General features: G+C 36.8%; 1 protein-coding gene across 1 annotated transcript in view; it reads left to right on the top strand.

The window, feature by feature from the left end:
• Positions 1-2915: 2915 nt before the first annotated feature.
• The window catches only part of LOC149569433 (uncharacterized), a 163581-nt gene continuing 143191 nt past the window's right edge, over positions 2916-23305 (top strand). Inside the window, exons 1-3 of the mRNA XM_089822134.1 lie at positions 2916-3868; positions 4437-4592; positions 22541-22699. Of these exons, the coding sequence (XP_089678260.1) occupies positions 3191-3868; positions 4437-4592; positions 22541-22699 (993 nt within the window). The 5' untranslated portion in view covers positions 2916-3190. The remainder of the gene's footprint in view (positions 3869-4436; positions 4593-22540; positions 22700-23305) is intronic.

Below are 23305 nucleotides of genomic sequence, written 5' to 3'. Positions count from 1 at the left end.
AGAGGTCACACTTGTGAGAAGTTGTAAAGATTGTGAGTTGACAATGTTTTATATTTGCGAATAAGACGTAATTAATTGTAATATCTTAATGAGGTCCTATTATAATTAATCGAGAAAGCCTCAAGATTGACTAAAGGAATTATTTTGAGCATCTGGTATAAATGAAGGTTCTTTTCCTTATGGATGAAGTGTTTCAAGTGCAAATTATACAAGTGATATGCAAAATTGATAAATGCCTGTGAGTGATCCAAGGGATTATTGGATACGAGTTGGAAGATTTGCTATCGAGATCTAAAAGATGAATGATTCGGTTAAGAGTACAGAGGAGTTCAAGATTATTCATTTCTATTATTCTGTAAGGAATAAAATAGAGATAAGTTGGACACTGAGTTTGGTGGTCTTGCCCCTGAAGCTATTTGAACAGTGGGTCCATTTGCCTTCTACAACTCCTAGTAGGGTTGGCACAACTCCTAAGAGGGTTGGGATCTCCTAACAAGGACTGATACGTATTGAATGTATTTCATTGGCTCCTACCAGAGTCCATCGTCTTACAAGGAATATTTATATTAGTACATTATTTTGTGGGAACCATCCCCACAGGGGTTTGCCCTCTGATCAAGGGTTTCACTAGTTAACATATCTGGTGTTATTATGTATGTGTATCTTCTTATAGTTGTTGATTATATTATTCACATGGTTAAGGATTAATAAGGTTGAAAAATGTTTTAATGATTGGATAACTGATTCACTCCCCCCTTTACTTTACTTTCTAACAATTGGTATCAGAGCATTAGGTCCTTGAAGAAAAAGCTTAACAACTTTGGGAGATTAATAATGGGTCACTTCCAAAAAAAAAGTCCTAAATTTGATGGAGTTACTATGATAGCTAGAAGGATTGTGTATTATGTCTAGTCTTCCTACCACTAAACATTGGCACGATTGTGTATATGTTGTAGTAGATATATTTTCAAAAATAGCAATCTTGGTGGCCTGTAGAAAGGCAATCTCTGTAGAAGAAACCACAAAACTATTTTTTGAGCATGTTTTGGGTTCATGCTACCAAAAAACATGATTTCAAATAGGGATAGTCAATTTCTTAGTAAACTTTAGCCCTCATTATGGGCAGTGATGGACACAAAACTAACAAAGTATACTACATTCTACAGATGGTGAAATAGAGGTTGTTAATTAAATGATTATTCAAATCCTACGCATGTATCACTTGAAAAATCCTCATACATGGGATGGGAGCCTTCCATATGTACAACATAGCTACAATAGGGCAATTCATAGTTCAACTAGCCATAGCCCATTTGAAGTTTGTCTTGGATATCAACCCTTAGCACCAATAAATGTTTCTATCCAGTTATGCAACCTAACTTGGTACCATGCTTGGGTAAGGAGAAGGACATAGCTCAATTAAGCTCATTGATAAAATTCATCATTTGCAACAACAAGTTCATGAAATTTTGGAGTAGACCACTAAGAAGTATAAATAAAGGTATGATGAGCACCAAACTCCTCATAATTTTTAGGTCGAAGATAAGATATGGTTGCTTTGCCAGAAGGAACGATTACAAGGCCCTCATAGAAAGCTTCATCCTCTTTGCTATGGTCCCTATAAGATCATCAAGAAAGTTGATAAAAATACATTTAAACTCAATTTGCCTCCTTTTTTGGGTGTTCATCTAGTCTTTAGTGTAGAACTATTGAAGAAATCATGTTGAATAAAATGGGGAAAAATTAACCTCTGAGTTTGATTATTCTCCACATCACAACACTCAATTGCATCTGAATCATTGGAAAATGAGTGCATCAACAAATGTACGCAATTTTTAGAAGCAGTTCATTGGAGTGCTGAGGAAGAGCTTGAATTTGACTTGTCCTCTCTTCTCTAGGAATGAAACTATTACCATATTTAGTTGTTAGGTTTGATAAAGAGGACAATAATCATATAAGTTTTTTGGAAAAGATTAACAAAAAAATGATATTTGTTATGCTAGGTCGTATATCCCCTAACAACCAATAAACTACAACAAAACATATAGAAGGCATCTTGGAGGGAAATAAATATGAAGATATTGCAATAGTATGTGAGTGTGAGCTTCTGAAAGAATTCATATCAATCACTGATTCTCGTGATTACTTAATTATGAGGTTGCTTTTTTAATATATCAAGCATTGTGAAGGAGTCACTGAAAGCTGCATTCATCGCTTTGTTGAAGATTAGAGATTTACGAAGTATGTGATAAGGCACACATACCTAGAAGCTAGGGAAGTTGTGTTGAACACTACAATCTGGATTATGAAGACCACATGAATATACCGATCTTTTGAAGAACAATATACTAACTAAAAGTGGTGTTGACCCAGTTTAAATAACTTGAGACACTAGATCTTGCTTCAATCAGTTACTTAGAACCATCTTGGATCTAGAGTTGTTTGAACTGGTTGAAGAGAATTTCAATAATAGCTTGTGGATAGTGGGCTTTTGCTCTATGCTAGAACCTAATTCCAATTCCAATATGAGAAAACAAATGCAACATTATATCCTCCCACTCATCTTCTAGGTGAACCAAACAGTTATACTAAAATTGTAAAAATCATTTTCAAGATTTACAAATATTTAATTTGACTAAATCAAAAGTTATACAAATCACAATCTCTACAATTCCACTAACCAAAGAAACCCTTAATTTTTTTCCCAATCCTCTTTATAAACTTTACACCTTTTTCATTGGCTAGTCAAATACATAGTTCTTTTTTCTCACATTAACTTCTTAAGTTTTAGTTGGCTTAACCAAATTTGGTATGCTAATGGAAGTTTCCCATTAGAGTAGGTCGGAATCCCCGTGAGTGCATTTGTCCCGTTTAACTCATAAGAGACATGTACCTAGCCTAGATTCTTTGCAACCAATTCAAATCTTTCATACATTCTTTTCGTCGTCGAGGGAAAATGGATTTGCCAATAAACTTCAATTAAAATAAAACGGGACTTCTGTGAAGAAAGCACACGTAATCGCTGTTCTCTAACGTACAAATAATCAAATGCAGAATCTCTACAGGTTTTCCAATCTTAGTTCACAAGAAAACCCTACCAAGGAATTTTGTTCTCGTTTTGGTCTGAACAAGACACCAATGCCAAATGGTGTGAAATCGTAAATTGACACACGCTAGTTGTTCAGCTAAAATGGAGTCAGAAAATGAAGAAACCATCAAGGACCGTGCTGAAAACTTGCAGAAACTCGTAAGAGGTCCTCTCGCTTCATCTGTTGAAAATCTTAGCAATTCTATCCGAAATATACCGTTCGGAACAGATTTCCACTTCTACAACAATTTTCCCGACTTCAAAAAGCCAATCGAAGATCTCAAAGATCGCTCGGAATGCCTTCTGAATGAAATCGGAACATCTCCTTCGCTCAGCAAGCGGGGTGCTGGCATTCCGACGGATACAGATGATGCCTACGAATGGATTGTCGATGTCCAGGATGATATCCTTGAGCGCGTGGACGTTTCAATGGACGAATTCAAGAAGTCAAAGAAAGGAAGCAAGCCAGGCAGTTTGGATGACCTGGAGAGCGGTTTTCAAATGGTTTATGGCAATAAAAAGAAGGCCGGGAATAATAGGAGGGAGTTTGGGGTTTCGAAGACGGCGGAGCCTAGGGCGGAAGTTGGCTCTTCTGGCGTGAAGGTGGTTTCCAGGGACAAGAAAACTGCCGGTGGGCGCAGCCGTGTGCCATTTCATTTGCCGAACATTAGTCGTCCGCAGGATAGGTATAATATTTTTGTGGATAATAGTAATACACCGTTTAAGCACGAGGGGCTGCAAACCACAGAAGATGGAAGCAAATATATTCATCCCTTAGAGGTATGATGCTGTGCTGAGCTAAATACAGATTGTATTTAGGTTAATTGGTATTAATTGGAAGAATTAAGACTGTTACATCTTTCCTTTCCCCCCCATTTTTTTACCATATATTAGTCTCATTTCAAGCCTTGCAGATTCATGATTGGTAATAGTTTTTTTCCCCTTTGTCCTTGATAAAGTTTGGCCATATCCTGGGATATGTTTAGATTGCACTGTATTCTTAAGAGTCGAAAACATGGACCGCACGTAAATGAAGCTCATAATCATTACAACACAATCTTGCGTCGCATATTCGATAATTCTTGGACGAGACTAGGTTTTGTTTTCAAGATTTTTACGTTCATTAGTTAAATCATGACACAACAATTTTGCCACATGCAGTAAACATGATTCATTCCCAAATATAGCACATAAACTTTACTCCACAACATTGAATTCAGATAACAAAGGAATATAGATGTATTTTTTATGTGCATCTTGATAGAGAAATGAGTCGTTTTATTTTTTTGTTTAAATTTATTTTCTTATTTTCAGTTCTGTGATTTGGTTTTGGTGTTCTTCTGTGCAGGCGGAGCTAAATAAACTGGAATTTGTCAATATTCAGACTGAAGCAACTGTTCCTCGTAAGCCTTGCCCAATGGAGAGCACATCATTTAAACTCGTAGAGAGAGTTCAAGAATTGAAAGAAATGGTCGTTATATTGCAATCTGCAAGTGAGATAGCTGTAATATTTCGTTTCATCTGTCCCCGCTTCAATATTTGTTATTAATTTTGCATTTTCTGCCCTTGATAAAATACATACCTTTACGTGTCCCTATTTATATTTAGCTTCTTTCAGTGCAACATTTTTAGAACTTAAATGATTAAAAAAAATGTTTTCCCTTACGCGAAGATAGCCGTTGGAATAAAAAATGTTAAAGAGGTCAAAGTCCAACTGTAAATCCTTGTATTTATAGAAGAAAATTGTAGTCCACTTAGAAACAAGTCCTACAAATCGTTAAATGTATTAGAATCAAATTGTATTGTTAGGAAAGGTGTCTCAACCTCACATCCCAATGTAAAGAAAAAAGGCGACTTTTAAGATATAGGACAAAAATATTGCAGTTTTCAGGTTATACAACATAAAAATGGAATTGTCAAGTTTCAAGATGTTGATTTCGACCTTGAAAATTAAAATATATATCTTTGCATTTCATGTGTGGATTTATTTATATTCAAGCTCTTGCACTGCAGCATTTATTTACTAAGTACTTAATATGTATCCCCTTAATGAGGAAATAACCTTTCCAAATTGAGTTGTAAAAGAACTAAGAAGTTAAGCTAAAAATAAATCATTGCTGCTTTAGAAGCAAACTCTACTTAGAAAGGAGTTGCACAAACCATTAGTTCTAATTATTTTAATGTATTATTTGTCATTTGAATCAGAATGTAACAATTTCAAAATTTATGGAAATGCAACACACAAATTAAACAAGAACACAAGAGGCTTATCCTTGTTTACCGTATGGATTAATTAAGCGGCGCACACAAGCAAAGAATGCGAACATAAACAGCAACCAGCAGAACCCTTATTATTATCGCATATGCCAACAGTACATTATGCTTTTCTCATATGATATGATAATGATAAGATGATTACAATGCTTCCCGAAGGGGTTATAAATACTTTCCGACGAACCTTCCCGAAGGTATCCGTCGGCTAAGTACATTATACCCGTTACAAACTGTTCACCGTTGGCTACATAACAAGAACTTTCCCGAAGGAACCCGTCGGCCGATACAAAGAACTTTCCCGAAGGAACCCGTCGGCCGATACACAATTTCTACCGACGACATCATCCCCCCCAAAAAGAAAAGTCGTCTCCTGACGACTAGCAAAATTACGAGACAATCCATACTGAAGAAGAGAAGAAATACTAGAGAGAAGGAGGAGTCCCAGAAGAGTGTTGTTGACGACGCAACTCATACACCTGGTCAGTCCGGAGGCGCAGATCTGTCTGAATCTGTGAATTAACTTCTACGGCCTCCTTCAGGAGAAGCGCAGCATCCATAGCTTGTCTCTTGGCCAACTGTAATTCATGCTCTGCTGCATCTTTATCCCGGATAGCTGCGTCCTTCTCCTGTACCACTGCAGCCATATCCTTCAAGAGTTTTGCCCGCTCTGCTACCCATGCTGCCTGCTGGTCGGCAAAATCAGTGGCTAACTTTTCTCTGGCCTCTTTTTCAACTGCTAGGGATCTCTGAGCTGCATCACTGTCTGCGGCCCTATCCGCCTCCGCACGCTGCCGTGCATAGTAAACTTCTTTGTACAGTCCCACGATCTCATGTGCCAGCTTCATCATTGGAGTGTCACTCGGTCCCAGCTCTGGTTCAGTGGCCCAGTCTGCCAACATCTCTGGTGTCTCAATGGTCGGCCAACCTCTATCTTCAAAACAAGTTTGAAATCGTTCAGGACAAATCCTACGAATATACGTTCGAATCAAATGCCACTCCCTTCGCCGAGTGAGAGCCTGAATGGCCACATCATGCCCCTTCTTCAATGCAGACTTCATGGTCCTGAGGTAGTCCCTGCACCTGTCCTCATCCGACCCATAATCCTCCTTGGCGAAGTCCTCGAATGACCATTCGGAGTCACTATTGTCCTCCTTATCGGCGGGAGTCACGCCCACATCTGGTGCCACCTCCTCTGCTGTTGGTGCAATCACGGCATGTGGCGTTCCCTCCTCCTGAGACTGGGGCTGTGAAATAGGTGTTACTTCAGAATAGCTGGGGGACTGAATGGATGGGCCACGCTTGTCAGGGACGAGTTGGAACTGCTGCCTCAGAAAAATACTGGCTCTATCCATAACCTCTGGCTGTGCTGGATCCGGACACTCTTGTGCTCCTCCGTCTGATACGTTCTCTACTGGGGGTATCTGGGTTTCTGCTGACGGTGCTACTGTAACAACTGCTGCTGGCTGACTTAGGGCAGACGCCCCGGGTGGTGCTAGTGGAAGAGCTTCAGGAGCTGACGAAGTCTCACGGTCCACAGGTGCGGCCAGGTGGGCGAAGCCGACCGCAAATCCTGCCCCTGGTCGGACAGGAGAAGGCCGTACCCCATGTTGCCACGGTACGGCTAGTGTAGCTGCCTGGTGGGATCCTCCAGTCATCAATATCGGTTGCCGAGTTTGTCCAAACCCTGGAATGTGAGCCATGTGCAAACCCCGAGGTGTCAATGCGGAAGTCATAGGGACTGTATTACGCGGAAAAAGCAAGGGAGTAGCCGTGACGATCTGAACCTCTTCATTATCCTCGCCCTCCCCCTCGTCTTCTTCCATACTGTCTTGCTCAGAAGATGTCTCCTGTCGGCCACTATCACTATCTCCTGCCCTGTCTACCCGTGGCCTCTTTTGACCTGCTGAACCCTTTTGCCCAGGGATTGTGTCCAAGTGCTTCCATTGCATGATAGGAGGTTCTCCTGGAGCCAATGGTCCAGACTTCGCCTCTAACTCTTCTGATGGAATCACCTGTGCTATAGCATCCAAAAATAGACCAATGGCGTAATGAGGCATATAGAATGTCTTGTGTTGGAGAGTCATGAATTCATGCATCCGCTCAGCTAGTACAGACGCCCAATTATACACTTTTCCAGTCATTATGCCGTTCATCATAGATACTTGCGGAAATGTGATATCCGATGCCCTAGAGGATCCCGTAAGCCTGCTTTTAACCAAGTCCATTAAACACCGCCATGGCCCTTCTTGAATGTCAGTTTTCTTTAAACCCCTTCCCTTGGATGTCTCGGCTAATGCCGCCTGTTCTGCTTCAGTCAAATCCCCACAAACTAACCTGATTAAAAATAGCTTCCCATCCTTTGGAATTTTTTTCGGCTGAATCTTTCTGCCCTGCTGCCCTGGAATGCCAAAAACCCGTGTGAAATCTGTTGCTTTGAATGATACCACTAAGTTCCGTCCCAGATACTGAAATGTGCTTCTGCAAGAGGTTCTGTCATATGTTTCAAGCATGGTACGCAGATACCCTTCATAATCTCGAATGCAAAAAACAGGCATCTGAATGGCCCATTCCACCTGCGCTTTTCTGATGCTTGCTTTAACTGGATGGTCCTCAGGGGTTTCTTGCCACCATTTCCGGCAATCTGTGCCATTTAATCCCTCAAATTGTATAGTCTGTGGTGTGACTTCTGCTGCTGGAGGTGCTACCGGCTTACGCTTCTCCTTGTTGCTACTCGAACCCACATTCAATTTGCCTGTACCTGCCATGCTCCTCCTGGCTTCCTCAAGTTTGGCCTGCGCTAATTGTTTTTTCCACTGCCGTTTACCTGCAGACTCCATTATCTCTTTGTAATGGTCTCCCCAAATCCGTACAGTGAGAAATGAGTCCGTACGGTGAAGAGTTCTTTCAAAAATATGTATGGAAAATCCCCATCCGTACACGCAGGAAGAGATAAAAATCTGCTCAAGGTAGAAGTTGGAAGAAAAATAAAATAAGAAGCCGTACCTCCCAAATCCGTACCAAAGTTTCCCTCCTCAAGTCCGTACGGTGGTTGTTTTTATTACCCGCCTGTGAAAAATGCAGAATCCCTTCAGTTCCTCTCTTCCTGAAATCCGTACACCACAGACTGTATTTCTGATGGAATCCGCACTGCCTGAAAATTGTACAAATTGTGGAAATTTCCGTGCATACAAAAGTTATAAACCGTACAGTGCAAGAGAAGTCCGTACGGTGAGAATTAAGGTGTTTTGTGAACCGTACTTCACTTTAGGAAATCCGTACGGTCTCTTTAAAACCGTACCATTCCCCAACTTCCGTACTTAAAAACCGTACGGCGCCTTTCACACTTGTGTTCCTTTGAAAAATCCGTACGATGCAAAACCGTACGGTGTCTTTAAACCCGTCAGAAAGCCGTACGGTCAGAAATCCGTACGGTATCTTTCTTTCTTTTTTTTAATAAAAAAACCGTACTCCCTTTAAGAAATCCGTACGGTGTAAAAACCGTACGGTGCTTCTCTCTCTTTTTTTTTTTTATTTTTTTATCGCATATGCCAACAGTACATTATGCTTTTCTCATATGATATGATAATGATAAGATGATTACAATGCTTCCCGAAGGGGTTATAAATACTTTCCGACGAACCTTTCCGAAGGTATCCGTCGGCTAAGTACATTATACCCGTTACAAACTGTTCACCGTCGGCTACATAACAAGAACTTTCCCGAAGGAACCCGTCGGCCGATACAAAGAACTTTCCCGAAGGAACCCGTCGGCCGATACACAATTTCTACCGACGACAATCCTGGGAAACCCTCCTCTTGAGGGAAAAAACCCAGCCTGCAAAAATGATGATGGTTTTATTCAGTTCTCAAAATGATTACAAAATACTTGCTTACGATTGACGTCTACATACACTCAATCAGTAGGCCTGACTTATTCAACAGAAAACTCAGTCTCTGATTCAACAAACTGATTACAAATAATGGGAACCACATACACGCCAAACAATCATACACAGATTGTATATATATTTTGCAACACAAAATGATATGGAACGACTCTAATACTTTCAGAGCAGGATGAGTGAAACACTTCAATCACTGCAAAGACCACTAATGGAACAGAAACAATACTCAGCTCTTCTACACTTAGTGTGATGTAACACTGAACTCCATGCAGTTGAAATTGCAATAACAGAAGATAAAATACGACACATATTTTCAGAGCTCCAAGACACTAATCTCCGTAATACAATAGACCGAATGACAACACACGATACAAGAGTTTTGATCATGATTAAATGAATGGAGTTGATGTGTCAAAATTGAAGAGATGCCAAGGTAATATGAAATGGTAGATGTTAGTAATCATTCACGGCAACAATAATATGAACCGATGCCTCCACAAGGTGAATGGACGAGCTCTATAAACGACATGAGCAACATCAAAACTGCTGACATAATCTTTTATGCACACACAGTTTCAGTCATATTGAGTGTACCATGTCATCATATGTTCCAGCAATGATAGAATGACTAGTATGAATGTGAATAAGGACATGTCACAATGCCAGTGAAACTCACAATAATGTGAAAAAAAAAAGAGCCTGCTAGAAATGATGCCATCAGAAGTAATTTCACTGACTTGAAATTATACCACACACAGGAGTCTGATTGACAGGAGTCTGAACATAGCAGATAAAAAAACTGCAGAACATTGACGAAAGCAACAGAATATAGAAACACACAGCTGACTATGTAGGTACGAAGGTCTCTGTCACAGTTGATAATTTCAACATTATTGAGAACATATTTTAGTCTGAAATATGTATTAAATCAAGATATATTGTTAGGAAAGGTGTCTCAGCCTTCCTTCCTAACATTGAGATTAAAAACCTTTATCAGGCTATATAACATAGAGATGCTATTTCAAGGCTATGGGGATTGATTTTGGCCTTGAGAAAATGTTGAAATGAGCTGTAATTAAAGCAAATATGTTAGGGTGACATGGATCTCTTCGAGCTTTACTTGAAAAAAAGGGCTCAATCAGCTTCATGGGAAAATACATGTTTGAATGGAGATTGGAACTAAAATGTAGCACTTACGGTGGTGAGTGGATTATGCTGAGCTTATTGTAGGTGAAAGTAGGATCCTATTTTTAGCTTGTGGACTCATCTTGGAATTTAGGAGTTTTAAAATTTTGGGTGGATCTAACTCATGGCTTCCCAATTACTATTTGATGCTTGCACGAATTTCTTATGTTTATGAGAAAAAAGTATGAGATCAACTTTTCTCCATCCAAAAAGTAATTTGGTCATTACAATGCCATTAAATTAATAAATTCATATACTTGTGTTTATCTATAATTTTCTTTGTTTTGCAATTTACTGGAGATTGTTAATCTTTGAGCTCTGCAATTCTCAAAGTATTTGAACTTTCAAAGAGTATAAGATTGTAAAAAATAGTGCACGTTGATGTCTTAACATTAAATAAAAGTAAATGAATTAATAACAAATGAAAAGAGTGTAAGTAGAGTCTGGCACATATTAAGTTAAAACATTATTCTATGTGGGGAGGCCATTTAAAAAATGCATTTCACATTACAGATAAAACATTCCTATATGCGGGGAGACCATTAAAAAAATGCATTTCACATTCACTGTAACAGTTTCCCTCATTTTTTTTCCAGTTTTTGACAATACAATCACAAACATAAATAGCATTTTTAAGTATGATATAAGAAAATTTGAGTATTTCACTGGTGTTAACAATCTCAAATGTTGGAATACTACGTACTTCATGATGTTCCCACATGATTGATGAGTAAGATTACAGGATGACAACTAGAGTAAATGCATCAATTTGACTGCAGACAGGTTTTCAATCGGCTTGATACAATTTGGGTCAAAGGCAGAGGATTGCTGCAAATGAAATAACACTGCCTGTGATTTCTGTATTTCTCACATGCAGCAATCTCTCGCATTTATATTGGGAATAAGGCTTGAAGGGACATGTCTATCATTAATTGCATAATTAATATTTAATAACAAATATACATACATACAACCTTGTATATAATGAACACATTATATCTCATATATAATTATTCATGGGTTTATGTGACTAAAGCTACAAAACATTAACACTCCCTCTTAGCTAGGGAGGATAAACACAGGATAAATATTACACCATTGATAATATTAGGAATGACAAATTTTGAGGATATCTTTGATCAGAAGATATCTATCATTTTTATTTCACATTTGATATCATGAGTATTGGCCTATTAGAATATCATCACATGATATTCACCAATTACTCTACGTATTGGCCTATTAGAACATCAATCATATGATATCCACCGAGTATTAATACGGTAATGGCCTATTAGAATATCAAGGCAAGATATTCACCAAATACCTATTATATATCTATACAAACAACTTATAGACCGTCAATTTAATGACATCTAATACTTAGTTGTTGATTTACAAGATAAAATATAAAATATATATTCAACATTTATATAAATATATATCATAATTTAAGTTATTGTAAGATCGTCACCTTCCAATAACTTTTGCAAATACAAGTGATAATCATTTGGAAGTCGTCACTTCCTCATGATTTACACAGGGGGCAAGCTCATACACACATGACATCAAAAGTTCACATGAAGTCACCACAGATATTGTCATGTGGTGTTGTCATGATGTCCACCACGAAACATATTAGAGAATAATGTAATCACCTCACACTTATATCTCATAGAGAAGAATGTATTAAGAGGGATTTCACTTGGAACTTCTTCATGAAGAAACACTAACCTTTTGACCTCCTTGTCAAGGTTATTTCCAACAAGGTGTCAAGACTCCTTTTGAATTTGAAACATATCCTCTATCTGCTCCCTCTCTTTGTCCAAAGTTGCCTCTAATGAATTGTCATGCTCCTTGGTTCAACAAGTATCCATCTATCTAGGAATATTATAGTCTAGACATCCTTGGTTCACATGGAACTTCATCCCATGAATCATAGTCCTTTTAACTGCTATAATTTTCTGATTAGTAGAGAATCCATCTTAGCATAGTCTACTCCTTCTGAACCAATATGACCAAGATTCATGGAAGCAAACTGAAGCATATCATCTATTTGCTCCCTCTCTCATGGATGTGCCAAACGTCCTCTTGTTATAGAAGGGTACTTATATTAGGTAGCATGCCTAATGTACCATTCTTTTTCCTGCAAGAACATCCTTAGAGACCAAGGAAAAGAGCAAATGAGTAACAAAGCAAATTACTCTTATTGTACATACAAGGATACAAATAAGAGACTAATTGCAAAATAAAAATGGCACTCAAGAAAGAATACTCATCTCATGATTCTGGAGCAAATGCTCATAAGCATTCTTCTTGATGTAGTCTACTCCTTTCTTCCTTTTGAGTAATTTTGTTCTCTTGCAATAAAAAAATATGGACTCCCGGTAATGTTGTCAGCCTTTCTGACTTTCAGTATAGGTGGAGTGACAATCTAAGCTTGCATTATGCCTAAAACTCCCGCAATGACTGAAAACGTTGTTTTGAAATGAACATTAGATTTGTGTCAGTTATGAGAAACCCAATATCTACAATGGTGATCATCAATGAAAATTGAAGGCTGAGAGTCTGTCATTAATAGGAAACGCCCAACTATGGATGTTGAAACTCAATAAAATCCTACTTCACCCTAATGGATATTTCAGTTCTCGACTCTTTTTGAAAACTTTCAATATAGTCATTTCTTTCCCAACCTCATTTCATGATTGATTTGATGCACATTGAATAGTGATCACTTGTAGATCAACAATTTGATATCAGAATCGCATACCATGTTGACTATCATTGTTTGCAATCACAAGACAATTTTCTTTCATGACTATTATCGAATTTGCTATGCTCAATTCTTCTTACATGAGGTCCATATCGACATTTCCCATATTAGTGAATTTTGTGCCTCATGATAATTTGCTTTGAATCTGTTAATTCTATATAACTCTGCTAACATAACTGATCTGAACTACAAATCGTACAGATCTAGTAAAGCATGAAGATCCTTAGAAAGGATTGGCCTTTAAATACCTTATAGTATTAACCTAATCGACGTCTTCCTTAGAGCATTTAATAATGTTCTAAATTGCATAGTTATAGTTAGTATATTCACTAACTAATTGTATATCCTTGAGACGCCGATCTGGACAGTATAATTATTGGTTTATATGTAGGGCCGACCTGGAAAGAGTCATGTCCTTTCTAAGGACATGTCTCTTGGGTGCCATATAAGTAAGAGGTAGGAATGTGGATAGCACACGAATACAATAAGTCTGCTCCTTTAGCATTCATTGCCTCATACGATTTATAGCAGAAATAAATATATTATTGTAGAACTATACATCACAACAAGGATACTTAATATACAATTTGGCTTTGATAAAGACCATCTTCAGCAAAGTATAAAGGCTATATATTAGTTTGGTTGTTCAGAATTTGCAGAAGCTTTACATGGTATTAGAGCTCTAGTAGTCGAACCTAGGCTTTGCAAATTGACAATCAGATTTAAAATATCTAGCAACATCCTTCTACCTTCAATGGCTAGCACAATCAGACCCGAAGATAGGTTTGATGGAAAAGAACACTTCGTTGCTTGGAAATTCAGAACTATGATGATTCTTGAAGACAATGATGTGATACAGCTTGTTGATAAGGAATCCAAGCAACCTGATGCTGATCCTCATAAAACTATTTGGAGTAAAGGAAACAGAAAAACCATGCAAATCATATTAGACGAAGTTAAAAATGAAATAGTACCTATTCTAATGAAAAATCATACAACATTTAATATGATGAGTAATTATTAAATGCATATGAGGTTAACAATGCAACTAGAACCCTTGCATTAAAAAGGCAAGTAAATCATATAAAGATAAGGGAGGGAGAATCTATAAATTCATACTTCCTAAGGGTGGCTAGTCTAAGAGATGAAATTGCAAGTATAGGGACCATAATTGAAGACAAAGAGCTATCACTTATGGCTATAGATGGGTTATGGATTCATGGGAAACATTCTCACAAGGAGTAAGTGCTAGAGACAAACGTTGAGACTTAAATAGACTTAAAGGAGATTGCCTTCAAAAAGAATCTAGGCAACTCAGGAAAGGGGGGAAATTGAAAACTGAAGATGAAGAACTTCATGTCCTCAACACAAATTCCTATAAAGGTAAGAAGAAACAGTTCAAGAAGAAGAAGGGTAATAAAAAAGATGACAAACGTAAGAGAGATTTATCTAAAATAAAATGCTTCAAATGTGAAAAATTTGGACACTATAAATCTAATTGCCCTGAGAATACAAAGCAATAAGTAAACTGTACAAATGTTACTAGGAAAGGGGAAAACTATGATCCTGAGAAACGTGTATTGTATTCAGTGCTATCAAATATAGTATCAAACAAAGCATGGGTAATTGATAGTGGATCATCTCGTCACATTACAGGATACAAAGAGGTATTAGACTCAATATAAGAAGAAGTTAATGACGAAGTTACCATAGGTGATAATTCCACTCGTTCTGTCAAAGGAATTGGGAATTGCACCTTGAAATTGAATTCGGGTATTTCTCTTCATCTCAAAAGAGTAGTCTATGTACCAGAAATCAAGAGGAATCTAATTTCTGTTACAACACTTGAAGATGATGGACATAAGGTTGCATTCATGGACGGTAAAGTAATGACCTGGTCTAAGAACTCTTCAATTAAGAAATCAAAGTTGATTGGTCAAAGAAAGGGATACTTGTATGAATTAAATATAGAACCAATTCAAGCCTTAACTCATGAAGTTGCTGATATAAATGAAATGTGGCATAGAAGATTAGGACATCTAAACTTCAAAGCCTTATCAACTATGGAAAGGATGGTTACTGGGTAACCAAAGTTGAATAAAAATCATTCGAGCATATGCAAAGGATGCGCTCTAGGTAAGAACGCCAAAAGTCCATTTCAAGATAGCACTAGAAAAATTAACAATGTTTTAGAATTACTCCACTCAGATTTATGTGGACCTATGTCTATTCCTTCTCTTGGAGGATCTTGGTATTATATACTTTCTATAGATGATTTCTCTAGGAAAACATGGATTTACTTCTTAAAATGTAAAGAATCAAAAGAAATCCTTAAAGAGATTTAAAGAATTAAAATCCTTAACTAAAAACCTATTAGGACACAAAATTAAAACTCTTAGGATTGATAATGGAGGGGAATATACTTCGGATTTGTTTAAAGATTTTTTGTAAAGAAGCAAGAATTAAGAGGGAGTATACTATTCCTTATAACCCACAACAAAATGTGGTAGCAGAAAGGAAGAATAGAACAATTATAGAAGTAGCAAGAGCTATGATATTTGATCAAAATTTAGAATATTATCTTTGGGCATAAGCCTCATGTACTGTTGTCTATATTTAAAACAACTCACTCCCACCTTAGAGATAAAACTCCTGAAGAAGTCTTTTCTAAGGTTGAACCAAATATAAGTCATCTTAGGATAATTGGGTGCCCAATATAGATACATGTTCCAAAAGAAAAGAGAACTAAGTTAGAACCCTCCGGGAGGAAAGGTATTTTTGTCGAGTATAGTGAAACATCTAAAGCATATAGAGTTTACATACCTAGTCAGAAAAGCATTGAACTTAGTAGGGATGTAATATTTGAAGAAGATTTAGCATTGAAAAGAGCCCTAAGTTCTGAAGATCTTACACATATACCTAATTCTGAAGAAAATCATGAACTTGAGTTTCTAAGGGAGAACATTGAAGAAATTGAAGGTGAAATTCAAAATCTTAATCTTGAGGAAACTCAAAATCATAAGAAAAGACCACTTTGGGCTATTAAGACTCTGGAGGAAGCACAAGACTTTGCTGCACCATTTGGGACCTTCAGAGAAAGCAAAAGACCCAAAAGATTTTCTAGCTATGCAACAAACATGAGTGATATATCTAAATTAGAACCAACCAATGTTTCAGATGGTATTAAACATACAGCTTGGAAGGATGTTATGACGAAAGAATACTAATCCATTATCAAGAATGATGTCTGGGAAATTGTTCCAAGGCTTGAAGGAAAATCTGTTGTTTCTTCTTAATGGATATTTAAAATCAAGCGTGCTACTAATGGTAGCATTGAAAAATATAAAACTAGATTTGTAGCCAGAGGATTCTCTCAGAAGGAGGGAATTGATTATGAAGAAACCTTTGCTCCAGTTGCCAGATACACCTCTGTAAGAGCAGTCCTAGCTATTGCAGCATCAAAAGGATGGAAAATACATCAAATGGATGTGAAAACAACATTTTTGAATGGAAAGATTACAAAAGAGGTATATCTGGAACAACCTGAAGGATTTGAAACTCATAACCCTAAAATCTTTGTTTGCAAACTCAAGAAAGCTCTCTATGGGCTTAAATAGGCTCCTAAGGCATGGTATGAAAGAATCGATACATATCTCACCAGTTTAGGTTTCTCTAAGAATGAAGCTGATCCAAATCTCTATTATAAAAGGAATAAAGATGATATGATAATTTTGATGCTATATGTTGATGATTTACTAATAACAGGTGATGATCATCTTATAGATAAATGCAAGAAAGATCTAATCAAAGATATTGATATGAAAGATTTAGGACTCCTTCATTACTTCTTAGGACTGGAAGTGTGGCAGAACTTTGTCAACATCATACTTAATTACGGAAAGTATACATTAGACATCTTGAAGAGATTTGGAATGTGGAACTGCAGATCTATGTCTTCTCCAATGGAGACTAATCTACACAAACTTAAGGAAGCAACAACATCACCATCCATAGATTCTACTCTTTATAGACAAATGATTGGGTCCCTTATGTACTTGGTAAATACAACATTTGATATTTGCTATGTTGTTAACGCCTTAAGTCAGTTTATGTGTGAGCCAAAGGAGATTCACCTAGTTGCAATCAAACACATTATGAGATACTTACAAGGCACTCTTAATCTTGGGCTCAAATATGAGAGAGTTGATTTGGACTTACATGGGTTCACATACTCAGATTGGGCTGGAAGTGTTACTGATAGGAAAAACACTTGAGGATGTTGTTTAGTTTAGGCTTAGCAATGTTGTTTAGTTTAGGCTTAGTGATGATATCATGGATATGCAGAAAGCAGACATTAGTAGCACAGAGTTCCACAGAAGCTGAATACATTGCAGCCGCAATGGCCTCTCGGGAAGTAGTTTGGGTTAGAAAGTTACTTGTGGGATTATTTGGTCAACCCATCAATCCCACCATTGTTCACTGTGATAATCAGAGTTCCATCAAACTTTCTGTAAATTTAGTTTTTTATGACAGGTCCAAGTATATTGAAATTCCTTACCATTATGTAAGAGATATGTTAGATAGGAAAACTGTCAAGTTAGAATACATTTGCATTGCAGATCAGACAACAAATATTCTTACCAAACCTCTCTCTTGAGTGAAGATAGATGACTTAAGAAAAAGACTTTGTGTGATTTAATTATATTACATTAGTATTATTTAAATTATTAATAAAATAATTTTGTGTAAAAATTATTATTGTCAGGCTATTGACTGTTATGGGCTTCACCATTTGTATTCATTATCTAAGAGGTGACGATCTCTGAGATAATGAACACTTGTATAAAAGACATTATAAGAGATGACGATCTCTAAGATAATGTATTGAATAGTAGAGAACTATTGTCAGATTTGGATGAGTTCAAGATCACATTGTGATGTAGACATTTCTATGCCTATGAGTCACAACTTGGGTAAAGGAAGAATTTAATCATTCTCCGGATTTATCCTGTGGACTGGTAGATCTTAACTCAGGATCATATTGTGATATAGGCCTGCCAGTACCTATGAGTCACACTTAGATAAAGGAAGAATTTAATCATTCTCCGGATTTTATCCTATATATTGCATTTCATGCAATACTGTTATCACAATTATAAGTGATAAGACATATCACAGGTATAGTAATATGACATAGTATCATGTGTTCAATGATACCACATGCTTAGAAGATTCAGATAGATATAGACTATCAATCTATGCTTATTCATCTTAATTGATGTTGCTAGATATTATCTCTTAGTATGATTATCAAGTTAAGAGGGAGTGTTAATTCTATATAACTCTGATAACATAACTGATCTGAACTGCAGATCGTATAGATCTAGTAAAGTGTGAAGATCCTTAGAAAGGATTGGCCTTTTAAATACCTTTATAGTATTAACCTAATTGGCGGCTTCCTTGGAGCATTTAATAATGTTCTAAATTGCATAGTATATTTACTAAATAATTCTATATCCTTGAGACGCCAATCTGGGCAATATAATTATTGGTTTATATGTAGGGTCGACTTGGAAAGAGTCATGTCCTTTCTAAGGACATGCCTCTTGGGTGCCATATAAGTAAGAGGTAGGAATGTGGATAAAGGACACATTAATACAATAAGTCTGCTCCTTTAGCATTCACTGCCTCATACGATTTATAGCAGAAATAAATATATTATTGTAGAACTATACATCGCAACAAGGATACTTAACATACCGTCTGGCTTTGATAAAGACCATCTTCAGCAAAGTATAAAGGCAATATATCAGTTTGGTTGTTCAAAATTTGCAGAAACTCTACAGAATCTACTCAACCATTTGTGCATCACTAGATCAATTAGATAGAGTAAATATATTATTGCAGAACTATACATCACAACAAGGATACTTAATATACCGTCTGGCTTTGATAAAGACCATCTTCAGCAAAGTATAAAGGCAATATATCAGTTTGATTGTTCAAAATTTGCAGAAACTTTACAGAATCTACTCAACCATTTGTGCATCACTAGATGAATTAGATAGAGTTGATTTGCCACTGCCGAATTTGTATCATATTAAATGTTTAATATCTGACTCAAAGGTGTTACTCAGATTAACTTTCTCTTCTTGACATGTCTATTAAAGACGCTTTTAGTAATTTTCACATGGTTCTAGTAATTAATGATATCACATATCATTATTTCTAATGCTTTTATGGTTTGATGTAATTGCCACACTCAGTATTGAGTGATGTGCTTGTAGGAGTTGCAATGAAGGGAGTATCTTTTAAGGAATAGTTCATGATTTGTTATCAATAATCACCATCGCGGGCTTCTTAATATTACAGACGATATTCTGATAGCACCAAATCTATGGATTCAATGTATACACACCATCACAAAATATGAATGTTGATATGTCATACTTTCACACGGTTCTGATATGTAGTTGTTATACTCCAATGTATAGTATTGTCTACAACTAGGAATATATTGCAAATGTAGGACTAAGAGTGCGGTCAAACCACCTTAATGAAGGTCTATCTTCCATCTCATTTGTTCAATGTGGCAATGCCGATGACTTTCTCATGATCATCAACAAGCTACAAGGGAAACATGCAGTATTTGGAAGATATGATGCCTCCACTCTAAGTGTGTACCCCCGTAGCATATACGATCCCTCACATGGTGATCTGCAGAACATAGTCAACCCCAACAGGTAACATTTATTTACTTATTTTCATGCAGCTCTCACCATACAGATGCATACAGATGCTCCACATGTAGAGGCTAACAGATTCAGATCTTCCATTGCTATTTGTCGGAATGTAAAATATTCAATCTTTGTTTATGTATACCTGATCGAATGTCTATATTCCTTGGTGGTAAATGTGCCAAAACACTTGAGTTGCGATCCTAACATGTCCCCGCTCTCTATTCATAATCTGTTGGCAACCTTTGTTGACCTCTTTGCTACTGCGGATCTCATCCTGTGGGACGTGAGCCAATAAAAATGGTTGGTCCTCATTGTAAAATAGTCGCCTTTTCATGAATCTCCTTTTTCTGTCCGTCACCTCTAATCGGATCTCAAGACCATGATGCTGATGTGGCCTATAGAATGCCCTTGATGGTTTGGTTTATAGCCCAATGATAACTTCCTCCACTAAGCGCTCCACGTGGGGATAACTGAACTTGTTCACCACTGTATACTTTTGCCTTCTGCCAGGCTTCTCATCCACGTGACCCCTCTATCCTTGGTACTCACAATCTCTTCCCTTTGATTGCCCCTGGAATGTTATCTTACTTGCTGACTGTACAAAGATTGATTTGTTGCTGGTATTCTTTTATTGCTGAATGCACAAAGATTGACTCGTCACTGTAGTTGTTTTGGTTCCTTAGATGCTACACTAAATGTTCCCGGATGTCCGACTAGATGTTATCTTTGCTGACGGTTTTTTTTTCTCTCAATGTTTTCTCAGTATTGAATATCAAATGACTGGTAGGTAGACTTCGAGGATGTGACCCACCAAATATATATTACCGGCTTCAAGCTTGGTAATTTTATTCCGCCTGTAATATGTGATCATTTCCATCATTTTTTGTTTTCTTTTTGCAGTTGATAATTATCTTATAATAGTTATTGTGGCTCTTGAATCATATCTCACTCTCTCACACTTTCCATATCACTGCTATAAATCATATTGCTTTCATTGCATACTTCCAACAATATAGGTTGCTTGGTTTGTGGTGGTCCGCTTGTATTCAGTGTAATGGCTTCCACAACTACCAGAGTTATGCCATCTTAAGAAATAGTGAAACTCGGAGCCTCACAGCGTGTACAAAGCTATCCAAATGGCGGCATGGACTATTGCTTTGTCTCTCCGTCTCTGAAAAATGAAGACCAGCAGGATCTTGAATTTGCTAATCTTCTGTTACATCTGCAGACTACATAAGCTGCATATCACAATGAATCTTCTCTAGGACTCCTCGGTTTCGCTTCCTTAGTGGGTGCGTGTGGAGTGTGGACTATAAGTCCTTTATCTAGTTTCTGTTATATGCCATGTAAAATAGCGCAGCCGATTATTGTTATACTATGCAGGTCTTAGGATCTTCCTTTAAGCGATAAATCTTTCTTCAAAGGAACCTGGCTGTGATACCATGTTAAAGGCAGAGGATTGCTGCAAATGAAATTGTGATTTCTGTATTTCTTAGATGCAGCAATCTCTCTCACATTTATATTAGGAATAAGGCTTGAAGAGACATGTCCCTTCAAGGCACATGTCTATTTATTAATTACATAATTAATATTTAATAACATATATATATATATATACCTTGTTTATAATGAATGCATTATATCTCATATATAATTATTCATGGGTTTATGCGACTAAAGCTACAAAACACTCACAATATGCTACAGTAAGTGAGAACTCTGTCATCAACTTTGCGCCTCACTTTGGGTAATCCATCAATGTAGTCAATTCTAATGTGCATCCAAGCTTGCTCAACAACTTTCATATGGATGTAAAGAAGGTCAATACAGGTCTGAAACATTCGCTGACAATACATTATTCAGTTTTGATGTCTGCAACACATTCATACACACTAACACTAACAATATGCTACAGTAAGTGAGAACTCTGTCATCAACTTCGCGCCTCAGTCTGGGTAATCCATCAATGTTGTCAATTCTAACGTGCATCCGAGCTTGCAAAACAACTTCCATATGGATGTAAAGAAGGTCAATACAGGTCTGAAACATTCCCCAACAATACATTGTTCAGTTTTGATGTCTGCAACACATTCATACACACTCAGCAGCCTTTGTTTTTATGCCAAGGAATACTAGTAACTGTCCAGAACTTGAGACAATATCTTTTGAATACCTGCAACTGCCTTATATATTTCAATGCGGCGCAAGTTAAAATATAATTTTCTCAGCATCATGAGAATATAGTGATCAAGATTAATGACTCACGAGGAGGCATTATAACTATTGAGTTTTAATGACTGAATATGAAATTATAATAATAGGATCTATAAGCCATTTGATTCACATGTCTGGGAATAAAGTATCCAACTATGTTTCGTTATACTCCTAATGTTTTGAATTCTTTGTAAAGCTTCTTTTCCTTTTTTTAGTTTTTGCATCAGCAATATATTTTTGTATAAGATTCTCTGTGGCTTGTATTTAGGGTTGATGTATATGAGATATTTTCCATAGAATTTATATTTAATTTTTGAAGGGTTATATGGTTTTTAATTTTTTTAGTCTGACATGCTGACAGGTTGATTTGGAGCATAATCAGTATAGATCCTTTCAGGGTTTAACTTGTTTAATGCAAATCTCTACAAGATCAGAGGACTTTGTTGTGGATACTTTGATACTGCGCAATCACATTGGTCCTTGTTTGAAAGACATTTTTTCAAGCCCTTTCATCAAAAAGGTAAGTACTGATAATGTATATTATTTTTCACTTGATTTTTGATTCCATCTATATATCCCTCTTTTGTTGTTTAAAAGATTTCGTGTATGATATATTTCCTCTGACTAAGGGATTATCTGTGGAGTAGTTGTCAATGTTTTGTGCATGGTTAGCTTATAGAGATCTTATGCACGCTTGGACTTTTTAGAAAAATGATTTCATTGTAAAGTGAATTCAATAAATGTGTCGTAAATCCTTTATTTGTTATAGTTTGTGAGGTTATTAGAGAATGATAGTAGTTGCAGGTTACTTTCCCAGAGTGTGCTGATTTCCGTTCAAAAACATGTTCAGGAAAAATGATTTCATTGTCAAGTGAATAAATGTGTCTCTTATCCTTTATTTGTTAAAGCTTTTAAGGTTATTAGATAGTGGTAGTGGTTGCAGGCTATATCCCGGAGTTTGCTGATTTCCATTCAAACACTTTAAAATACATCAAACATTATCAACAGCCCTAAAATGTTCGAATTTACCTGCAAATTTAGCTGTACAAGTGCATATTTCTTTTTGGGAAAGTAGTTTATATAATTATTAAATAATTGCTTTGTTCAAATTTATGGCTTTTTATTT

This window comes from Cupressus sempervirens, chromosome 3, assembly GCF_028749045.1.
Source record: "Cupressus sempervirens isolate cs-2001-9-10 chromosome 3, ASM2874904v1, whole genome shotgun sequence".
Lineage (NCBI taxonomy): Eukaryota > Viridiplantae > Streptophyta > Pinopsida > Cupressales > Cupressaceae > Cupressus > Cupressus sempervirens.
The sequence above is the reverse complement of the archived record's forward strand: the minus strand, read 5'-3'. Positions and strand labels throughout refer to the sequence as shown.